Genomic DNA, 12217 nt, shown 5'->3' on the forward strand with positions numbered 1-12217 from the left:
CCAATTATGTGCCCTCAGTTACTGCCAAATGACCATTGTTTTTCATCATGAAGAGACAATGAAGTTTAGGAATTGTTGGGGGTGGGGGTATGACAGAGGCTGGTGAATTAAATTTTAATATGGCGTATTATAAATATTCTGAAATGTCCTGTATTATTACATTTTATTGCAGTGCTGGGGAGAATGCTAAGCAGACATTCTAATCCCCACCTGCTATTACATTTGTGACTCAACTAAAATGCTTTACAAGTCAACTCTGATGTGCTTCAAAGAGATTTGTACATCACTGATCACATTTGCAGGATATCTCCTATCCTTTCTTCATCCACAGAGAATACTTGGGAAATACACTCTCAAACTCATCTTCTAGTTGGTGGCCATTCTTATATCACAATATTCAGAGGATCTTGTAGTTGTAGGCTCTTCTCTCTCTGGAGCAACTGTATTTGTAAGCAAGTCATTAATAGTAAGCATATTGCAACAAATCTAAGAACATAGAATCAGCAGAGGAGACAACTTCTTCCTTGATCAAAGTGCTCTAGTTCTTCCTATTAGGGAATTCTTTTAGTATGTCTCTAACTATACTACATTTTGTTGGACATAGAAGACCTGTTGAAAGGAAAGGTCTCAGAGATAGTAATACTCAGTCTCACACTAATTCCAAAGCACTCAATCTGCAAATTAAAGTTTGGGCCAATTATTTTCCTCTCTAATTGAAGGCAGTCTGACTGTGTCACTAAATAAATTTAGCCAGCAATCCTTGGCCTCATGAAGCTGCTCCTTTGGAATATTCTAGTGTGTGATCACAGCTCCTTTCTTAGATTACCTTAAAATGTATATATGCTACTATTGACAAATCCATTGTAATCTATCATTTTCTTTCTCTCTCTCTCTCTCTTTCCTTTATTTTTGTCAGTTATGAAGCTTGAACTCAGGGCCTGGGCACTGTCCTTGAACTTTTTGCTCAAGGCTAGCAGTCTACCACTTTAAACCACAGCTCCACCTCTGGTTTTCTGTTGGTTAATTGGAGATTAGAGTCTCAGAGCCTTTCCTGCTGGGCTGGCTTTGAACTGTAATCCTCAGATCTCAACCTCCTGAGTAGCTAGGATTACAGGCATAAATCAGCTCCAAATGTAACAGCACTGAAATCCTAAAGCTTCAGTCAATAACTTTGATAAAATACTTTTGCTCTATAAAAAGGGTTGCAAGATGAAAAACTATTATTTAACACATTTCTATAAAAAGCTATTACTGCACACATTTCTAATTACTTCAATTTGTGGCACTTTATGCTAATTCCTAGTGCTGCAAAATGCTTAGCATTCTTGATTACTAAAATACTCAACATGGCAACTTTCATATTCCTCAGTGGAGTGTGGACATCACTGATATTTATAGGGCTGACATGCATTCATGATTTGCTAAAGATTCAGATTTGTGTTTCTGTGATAGCTCTCTAGTAAAATTTGAAGTCCAGTATTAGGATGCCTCTGATACTCATTTTAGTCAACATAATTTTACTTGAGGGGATCCTTTATTTTTCTATGTAACTTTTAACGTTTTAAGCTTTTGGAGAAGGAAAATGGGGAATGAAATGGACATCACCGTCAGATGTAAGTTTTAGGAAAACCTTCAGCTACCAGGAGGAGGCTGGATTTGAGAAATGCCACTTAACAAAATAGTTTCCGTATATAATGCATCTTAATCTGTGTTAACATCTTCATTCCCATTTAACCCACCCCTTTCCTTCCTATTTCCCAATTCTGTGGTCTACACTATGAGTTCTTGCCTGCATTCTCGTCCTTTCCAACTTCATTCTTCTCACCCTCTCCTCCTGGCTCCACCCTCCCATCCTGCAAGTACTTATTTTGGGGGATTTTGATTTAGTCTTTTGAAAGCATTATGCTATTTGAATTTTCCATACAGTCTATCACACTTCTGTTAATTCATTTATAACCTCTTGCTTACCACCCAGTGTGTTTAGTTGTAGATATATAGGCGTACCTCTAGCTACCACAAATGATGGAAACCAAGCAACCTATGTTTCTCTGGATCTGGTTTCCTTCTTTTAATATAATTTTCCAACTTTTTACATTTCCTTAGGGATGATACAATATCATTCTTTTAATGGATGAGTAAAATTCCATTATATATATATATATACATATATATATATATGTATATATATATATATATATATCACATTTTCTTGATCCATTTGTCCCTTGAGGGCCATCTGGGCTGATTCCATATCTTTGTTATGGTAAATAATCCTGCAATGAACATGGTTGTGCTGATAGCTAAGTGTGTAAGTATGACCTTATGTTCTATTGGATAAATGCCCATGAGTAAAATTGCTAGGTTATAGGGTAGCTCTATGTTTATTTTTTAAGGAATCTCTATTATGTTTTCCAAAGTGGGTGAACAAGCTTATAATATGTTCCCATAGAATTCCTTTTTGGCCTATCCACACCAGCATTTGTTATTGTTAGTTTTCTTGATGTTGGCCATTCTATTTGGGATAAGGTAAAATCTCAGTGTTGTTTTGATTTGCATTTCCTTTATGGCCAAAAACGTTGAATACTTCTTAAAGTGTCTATTGGCTATTTCTACTTCTTCTTCTGAGAAGTCTAAGTCATTAGCCCACTTATTATTTAGGTTGTTTTTCTTTGACAGTTTATTTTGTGGGCAGATAGTTAAATTTTGAGCTTTAAGTATACTTTAGAATTAGACCCTGGTCTGATGTATAGCTGGTGAAAATCTTCTCCCATTCTGTGGGCTATTTCTTAGCTATGTCCTTCACCATGCAGAAACTATTAAGTTTGATGCAATCCCATTTATCCAGTCTGTGATTTGTTATAATTCTGAATCTTTACTTAGCAAGTTTCAAGCTATGCCTAGGAGCCCTAGTGTTTTCCCTACCCCTTCCTGTAATACTCTTGATGACAGTCATTCTGACTCGATTGGGGTGAATCTCCATGTCATTTTGATTCACATTTCCTTTAGAGCCAGGGATATTCTTTTAAGTGTGTATGCTGAAAACACACAATTTGGATGTGAGTATGGTGAAAATGTATACATTTATAAGGTAAAAAGTATATGGTGTTCCTATCCATTTGAAAGTATATTGTGTTCCTATTCATTTGAAAGACCGTCATATAGTATTAAGACAAATGTCCTGAGGGTTGTGGCTCATAAGTAGAGTGCCAGCCTAGCAAGTACAAGGTCTTGAGTTTATACTTTATTACCAAAGAGAAATATATTTTTTCCAAAACTTATTCATATGACTTTAAAATGACTGAGATATAGATATCAAAGTTAGTCCTTTTAAAGGCAAAGTAAAGATATATCAATCAAATATTACTACGATTTATTGCCAGCCACAACATAAAATGGATTGTAGAAAATTAACCTACCAAGCAATAATTTAAACATCATTTTGTGATTTGGGATTTGTTACAGTATGTGTCAATTTTTCCTAAGAACCTATTACAATAATGCAATGAAATAAAAGTGCAGATAATCACTTAGCCTTTAAAGTTGGTATGATAAGAACAAAAACAATTCTTTGGAGTTTAAAGCATGCGCCATGTTAGGCTAAGAAACAACTGAAGTTACCTAAACACACTTTTACATCTTGTTTGGTAGTGTGAAGAAGAAATGACACAAAATCCATTCTGTAATAGTGTCTTTCAGCTTATCTATTATTCCTTAAAGATCCAAATTCTCAGACTGTTGAATCTGGCCAGCAAAGTAAAACTAAGAAGTCTATCAATGTCCCAGTTTTTACTTTCTGATATTGCTTCTGTCAGTCAGACCCACCTTGTTACCATAAATAAGATTTGCATAATGAATTAACCCCTTTAGATAAAACCCTATAAAAAATGTAGAACTTTTATACAACAGTATCTTTAGGTTACTAAGGCCCTAAATTCTTCATGCTTCTACATGGTCAGGCATGCAACCTACAGAAATCTAGTCAGAAGAGGTTTAAGTAACAGCTTTTGCTCCTGAAGTTATCTTCATTCTCAGAGCAGGATTAGCATTTATGTTAACTCCACTTGGTTGCTTTAAACAGTTGTTAGCATCTTCAAGATTACTTTAAATTCTAGGTTTTATTACAAGTTTGTTGAGTAAGAAGGAAAAGCACTTAAATTGCTAAGATAGCTACATGTCTAAAGAGTCCAAATTACCCCCAATTAAGGAATAAGTAAAACAAAATGAAGAGATCATATTAACTTAATTTTTACATAATAAAAAAATATTTCTTAAAGCAAGTTTTTGTGCCAATGCTGAGGCTTGAGTTCAATGCTTGAGCACTGTCTCCGAGCTTCTTTGCCCAAGATTAATATTCTAAAATTGTTTAAATAGGGATACAGGCTGACCCATTGCTATGTCGAAAAACAAACTTTACAATTTAGGCGGGGGGGGGTGTAGGGGAAGGGGCGGGGGGCGGGATGTAGTTGTAGAGGTGGGAAGGAAGGGATGGTAGGGGAAAAACAAAGGAGGAGGCAACAATGCTTGATAAGAAATGTACTCATTACCCTGCTCATGTAACTGTAACACCCCCCCATACAGTATTCTCACAATAAAAAAAACTTATTTAAAAAATAAAAAAATAAAACTTGAGCCAGTGCTCCATTTTCACCTTTTTTGCTGGTTAATTGGGGATAGAGTCTTGCAGACTTTTCTGTCTGGTCAGCTTTAAACCATGCTCATCCAACCTCAGCCTCCTGACTAGCTAGGATGATAGGTGTGAGTCACTGGTGGCAAGTTTCCTTAATCCAATTTTCAAGGTGGCCTAAATTTCCAAAATAATAATAATAACAACAACAACTAGCTGAGGATGGGATCCTTAAAAAGATTCTTAGCTGGATCCAGGAAATAGAAACCGCAGAACAAGGCAGAGAAGTCATGATAAGCATCCCAAACAGTCATTTGGTGAGAGGAAATAACCATTTAGTATAGAGGTGAGACTGGGTCCAAGAAAGGTGAGTAGATTTTCAGGAGGGACTGGAAAGAAGAGCCATAACAGTAAATAACATTTGCCCTCCTAGGGACTATAATGAAAGACTCTGAGAACAAATTGTCATAAATTATATGTGATGGTGTGAAGTAGCAGAAAGTGGCAGGAGAAAGCCAGACAGCAATAGTCATAAAGAAAGAGTTCACAAGTTCAAATTCTTTGCTATATGGCACATAAGTATGTCATGATCTGCCCCACTCCATGTTCACACTCGTATGTTGCTTGTTTCTTCCCTCCTCATGCATTGTATGTTGAGCAACATCCACGTCATATATATTTCTTCCTTTCCATTTGTCATCTTCTGCTTTGACTTAGCTTTCCCTCTCAAATCTCACTTCCTGAGAAATGATTTCCTAGCTGTGTTTCTTCGTGTCAAATTAAGAATTTCAAGTCACTGCAAGTCTTCCAGTAAATATCACAATACAATAAACCACATGATTGCTGCTGAGCATGTATTATGAGCTGTGGCTATTGCTTTATGAAATAGCTTTATGCTTTATGCATAATAAACCAATAATGTAGGTGCAAGGATCTTTATTTTACAACAGCCATTGAGGCACCAGGAGATTTTGTAAAGTTCCTGAGGTGACACACCTTGTAATTGTTGTGAAGAGAGCTCAGATCTGTCTGACTCTAGAGAACACATTCTTCTCCAATACACAGAGCTGCATTTCTCACCTTTGCACCGCTCTTACATATTGTAATTATTTTTTTACACCTCTGTATCTTTTACTAGCCTGTGAGCTCTTCTAGATTGGGAATGGTAATTCATCTTTGTCTCTCCAACGCCAAAAACAGTCAATAATCAGTGTTGAGTGAATGTTTTTCAGTATACAAGTGAATGAATGATGGATGGATGGATAAATAAGAAGTGAATGAGAACTTTCCATGGTGAGCATACAAACAAAGCAGAGGCTGTCAATGATAGAATTAAAATACATAATAACATCAAGCTTAAAATGTCTAACTCAAGGCTTAGCTCTTTTGCAAACACTGCTTTAAAAACAGGATACATGCCTGTGTCACACATCGCAAACTCCAAAAGAATGTAAACCACTTTCATTATGTTGCAGTCTGACTTGTTTCAATTTAGATCTTGGCACAATATATCCCCTTCCACATTCATGCCTCTGAATTTCCCCCTAAATGTGTCATTGGTTGTAAAGACGATTGCTTGGTACTCACTACCTGATATTTCTAATTCTGTGCAAATCCTAATTGTTTAGATAGCTCTAAGTGACAGTGACACTGAATTACTGGGCCCAAAATATAGAAAACTTAAATGACTAGCATTTTATATGGAAGGGAGCTAGGTTTTTTCCCAAATAAACAACGAAAAGTAGCATGTAGTAAATTGTATTATTAGACAATATTCACCTCCTCTCACCTTGTAAGAAGGTTGTACATGTCAGTTTCCTGCTGGCCTCCATGTAGTTATTTTATATTTTCTCACTATTTTGACATCAACTTTGGTCATGAGACTTGCTTTCTGGTAAGACACATCTTAGATATGAGGTCTGCCACATCTGAGAGAAGATACCTTGGAGATATCCCTTGTTTCCCCCTCCTAATAATCCCTCATTGTTATAAAAAAACAAATGGCACATTTCATAAAAGAGATGAAATACGAAGACAGTGGGGTAGAGCTAAGGGCCACAGTGTTGTATGGAGTTTTACCCTGGATTCCTAAAAGAACACAGTCTGTGCTTAGTTATAGATACCACTCGAGCTAGTCTCACTGAAAACTTTAGACCAGTCCAGTGCATTCTAACTTTCACCAGCTTCCTTGTTTCCCATACAATGGTCAAGAATCAAAACCACACCAGGCAATTTCTTTTTACCACTTGTCAATTCCTATCAATTTATGCAAGTAGAAGTCCCAAGAGATCACCAGCCCTTTAATCACCTGCCTCCCCCGAATCCTACAGACAGTCAAATGCTGAAACAGCCAAAGATAAGTGAAGGTTCTCGTCGCTATTCCATTTTTATAAATGAGAAAAGTGAATCCTAGAGTGATAAAATGTCCAAGTTTATTGTTATGGCTAAATTATATTCCTCCTCATTCATAGGTTGAAACTCCACTTTTGTCTTGCACAGTACAAGTCCAAGAAAGCAAAAACACCTGCGCTTGTTGCCATGTCTTCCATCTTACTAGATGGGAAGCCCTGGGATGATGAGACAGATATGGCAAAATTACAAGAGTACATCCAAAGCATTCAAGCACATGGCTTGGTCTACGGATCCTCCAAACTGGTTCCAGTGGGATATGGCATTAAGAAGCTTCAAATACAATGTGTAGTAGAAGGTGATAAAGTAGAACAGGCATGCTGGATAAACAGATCACTGCTTTTGAGGACTATGTGCAGTCCATGGGCATGGCTGCTTTTAATAAGACCTGAAATCTCCCAGATCTTTGCATTTGAATTAAAGTTGGAAAGATTTTTTTAAAGGTAATTATATTAAAGAGAGGCATTTAGGTTAAGCCCTAATGCAATCTGGCTTCTGTGGTTGTAAGAAGTGATTTGAACACACAAGGAGACATCAAGTTAAGAACAGATGAGGATACAGAGGCAGCCAAGGAGAGAGAAAGCTCCAAAGAAATTGAACTTGCTTGTATTTTGGTATTGAACTTCCAGCATCTAGAATTGAGGGAAAAAAATAAATTTCTGTAATGAAGCCCTCCAGGCGATGATATTTTATTATGGCAACTTTGGCAAACTAATAGTCATAGAGTTAGGGAATGTGGTGCTGGATTTTAAACCCAGGACCTCCCACAAGCAGACAAGTGCCCTACCACTGAGTTACATTCACAATCCCTCTTAATCAGTACTCATTTGTTACTTGCATCTATGTGTTTAGAGATAGGGGCTTGCTGGTGCGAACAGCTAAGCCAGTCTTTATCGAGCATGGATCTAACTTTGAAGCAAGTAAGAGCTAGTTGCTCAGTAAAGAAAGCTGCCTCTCCAGGCCCTACTTACAATTCCAGACTTAGTTTAATCTCTATGTTCTACTGGAAAACTTCACTGACTCTACTGTAAATGTGCTTTTCAAAGATTTCCTATAGATTTCTGTTTATTATTTCTATTACAATAGTAACAAAGTTTTGAAGTGCTTAGGAATTCTTATGTATCAAAGATTGGATTTTCATTTCTGCACTTCACTTTGCAACTTCCACCTGGCAAAGTATGTGAAACATGCTAAGTGTTAAAAAAAATTTTTTTGTTATTCTTCAACTGGTCTAATAGAGCTGTTTGTTACTTTATTACCAAAGTATAAAAAAGTGAAATGAACCCAAGATAGGGACACAGTGGTTTTTTCTTTCATGCTATTGTTTCTAACATATTTATAAGGTACCATGTGATTTTTTTTTGTTTCTTTGTATGTTCCTCCACCACAGTATAACCCCTGTTTTCACTGTATTTGATGTCAGTGCCCTGCATCTTGTATATACACTTCTCTAACTTGGGGAGAGGAAGGGAAAAAACAAAATGCTTAAATAGGGATACAGGATGACCCATTGTAACAATGAGATGTACAAGACACTATGTTGAACAATGAGCTTTACAATTTAGGTGTGCAGTGTGGGGGGGACCGCAGGGGTTGTGGAGGTGGGAGGGAAGGGATGATAGGGGAAAAACTAAGGAGGAGGCAACAATGCTTGATAGGAAATGTACTCATTACCTTGCTCATGTAACTAACCCCTCTGTACAGCATTTTCATAATAAAAACCTTATTAAAAAATACAAAGTTGAGCTAGCTGACTTTAAATGGATCATCAAATGCATAATTTTAAAGTAAACAAAAATTATTCTCTTTTCTTGAAGGAGCCAGGTTCACCTCAATGTATGCCAAATATTTTTGAGCAATTTTGGAAAAAATAATTTGAAGAAACACAAAATGTTATAAGTTACAGAACATTGTTTTATACTTTTGGCATTTTCCCACCTACAAGACCTTTCCTTACATCACATTTATTTTGATTTTAATATCTATTTTCAGAACTCTTGGTTGTGAAGCAAGATAGTAGGATTTTTTTTCCCCTTCTTTGAATTTTTCAGGGACTAGGATAATTTAACACATAGGTAGCTATCCTTTGATCAATATTTGATTAATAAACAGGTGGAGGCAAATATCAAATATTCCCCTGCTTCTCTTTTGGTCCTATAATCCCTCTAGTAATCTTTTCAGGTTGACCCCTTCTCTTCATCAGCTCAAGTACCTCCAATTCAGTCTTCCACTCGAGTGAGATATCTGTCTCACTGATATCTGCCTCTGAAGAACCAGTAATACTATATTGCCAAATTCAGTAGACACCTCTTTTCTCTCATCTTGCATAACTCTTCAGCACTTGACACACTTGACCATTCTTCTTTTCTTGTACTATCTAGGCTTGTTTGAAAGCTATGTATGTCTGATTGCAAATAACAGGAATACAACTCAAATTAACTGGTTCAAATACATGCTAAAGAACACATTTATCAGTGCTGGGAATGTGGCTTAGTGGTATAGTGCATGCATGAAGCTCTGTATTCAATTCCTCAGTACCACAGAAAAAAGCCAGAAGTGGTGCTGTGGTTCAACTGGTAGAGTGCTTAGCCTTGAGCAAAAGAAGCTCAGAGATAGTGCCCAGGCCCTGAGTTCAAGAAAAAAATAAAAATTTAAAAAATGCATTTATCTTTTTATCCAAGAAGCTCAAAGAATGATGCTAGTTTAAGTCGCCATTGTATCAGAAATTTCTTCATCTCTCAGCTCACATTTCTACTTTTACCTTGTTTGTTAGGTATGTTTTCCTCTCGTGGTAAGAAGACTCTTGGTAGTGCTAGATGTACATCAGTCATCCTTCTATGTATGCAACTTAGTGAGAAAACAGTTCCTTTTATTTTCTTCATGTATTCACAAAATGTATGGTAGACTTCAATTGATCAACCCGACTGCCATGTCCCACCTAGAGCTGAGTATGGGTAGGGATCAGAGTCTGTGTGTTAGGAAAGAATTAGTCTCTCCTTATTACAATATGTTAAGATGTATGGAAATACATTCAACATACAATACAAAACACAGCCCTCCCACACACACACACCACAGCTTCTATAATACTCCTGTTTCAATTCAATCTCCTTCAGTAGGGTTGATTCTCAGTATGAATCTGTCAGAATAGCAGTGAATTTTGTTCTAGGTCTTCTTTTCTTCTCTATTTATCCTTGGTGTCTCATTGGCTAGAATTCTTCTATAACTACAGTGTAAATTTACCTGGAAAGATGACTCCTCAGGTTTATATATCCAAAAATAATCTTGTCCTCTATGTAACAGTCCCAAACTTTTATTTAATTGAGATTTCTACATAGATATCTATATATGTTCCAAATTGAAATGATGCTTTTCTTTTCTCTCAGAAAAATTACCATTTTATCCTGTCTTTAATACCTCATTAATTGTATCAGCATTTATCAATTGCTTATTCCCAAACTGTCTAATTATGTTTTTGCTTTCCATTTTTCCTTAAATTGGTATGTCCAGTTCACCAGCAAATCACACAATTTATAGCTCCAAAGCATATCTCAAATCCATTCTTTCTTGTATTCTATAGTGTCATGATCTTTTCTAAGCCCACATAATTTCTTTTTTTAATATGTTTTTTATTGTAAATATACTGTACAGAGGGGTTACAATTACATGAGCAAAGCAATGAGTACATTTCTTACCAAGAATTGTTACCTCCTCCTTTGTTTTTCCCCTACCATCCCTTCCCTCTCATCTCCACAACTTCTACATTTCCCCCCTTCCCCCACTCCCTCCATCCTGCCCTAAGTAAACATCCTGTAACTGCTAAGGACCACCCTTTCCCCCTGCCCTAAGCAAACATCCTGCACTGCTATGGCCAATGAAAAAGCTTCCTTAACGGCCAATGAAAAAGCTTCCTTATTCCAAGCATATAAATACCCCTGTGTGAAAAATAAAAATTTGCAGCTTGATCAGAATCCCTGTCTTGCTGTCAGTCTTCGTGTCTCTCAGTTCATTGCCCTCGCTGACGTCCTGCGGGTCGGGACAAACTGTATCCCTATTTAAGCATTTTGTTTTTTCCCTTCCTCTCCCAAAGTTAGAGAAGTGTATATACCAGATGCAGGGCACCGACATCAAATACAGTGAAAACAGGGGTTATACTGTGGGGGAGAAATATACAAAGAAACAAAAAAAATCACATGGTACATGATAAATACATTAGAATCAATAGCAAGAAAGAAAAAAAACACTTGTGTCCCTATCTTGGGGTTCATTTCACTTAACATCATCTTATCTGGTCATATGTACATAGCTTTTGACCTTTTCTGCTTGTCCCAGAGACATATACTAGTTATTGCAAATAAAGGAAACCATGAGAACTATGTTTCTTTGGGCCTGGCTTACTTCACTTAATATAATTTTTTCCAAGTCCTTCTGTTTCCTAAAAAATGGGGTGATGGCATTCTTTCTGATGGAGGCATAGAATTCCATTTTGTGTGTGTGTGTGTGTGTGTGTGTGTGTGTGTGTGTGTGTATACCACATATTCTTGATCCATTCATCTACTGAGGGGCATCTGGGTTGGTTCCCTATCTTAGCTATGGTAAATAATGCTGCAATAAACAAAGTTGTGCTGGTAGCTTTAGTGTGGTCTTGTTTGTGATCATTTGGGTAAATGCCCAAAAGTGGAATTGCTGGGTCATAGGGGAGGGAGCTCTATGTGGAGTCTTTTGAGGAACCTCCATACTGCTTTCCAAAGTGGTTGAACAAGTTTAACTCCCACCAGCAATGCAGTAGGGGTCCCTTCTGTCCACATCCCCTGCAGCATCTGTTGTTATTAGAGTTCCTGATTATAGCCATTCTAACTGGGGTTAGGTAGAATCTCAATGTTGTTTTAATTTGCATTTCTTTTATGACTACAGAGGTTGAGCAATTCTTTATATGTCTATATTGGCCATTCTTATTTCCTCTTCAGAGAAGTTTCTCTTTAAGTCTTTAGCCCACTTATTTATTGTTGTCTCTTTGAGGATTTGTTGTTGGGGGATTTAATTTTTTAGATATGAGACCCTTATCCGTTGTATGGCTAGTGAAGATCTTCTCTCAATCCGAGTCCACTTAATTTCTTACTCAGATGTAGCAATAGCCTACTAAATTATCTTTTTATTTCTATCCATCCATATCTTTGGTCCAGT

The 12217-nt window shown here is 36.8% G+C and overlaps 1 protein-coding gene across 1 annotated transcript in view; it reads left to right on the forward strand.

Moving 5' to 3' along the window:
• Positions 1–12217, forward strand: part of LOC105987562 — a 116217-nt gene that overhangs the window by 90667 nt on the left and 13333 nt on the right. The window contains 1 exon segment of the mRNA XM_013018860.1: positions 7096–7331. Coding sequence (XP_012874314.1) covers positions 7096–7331 — 236 coding nt within the window.

This window comes from Dipodomys ordii, unplaced genomic scaffold (assembly GCF_000151885.1).
Source record: "Dipodomys ordii isolate 6190 unplaced genomic scaffold, Dord_2.0 Scaffold3, whole genome shotgun sequence".
In the NCBI taxonomy this organism is placed as follows: domain Eukaryota; kingdom Metazoa; phylum Chordata; class Mammalia; order Rodentia; family Heteromyidae; genus Dipodomys; species Dipodomys ordii.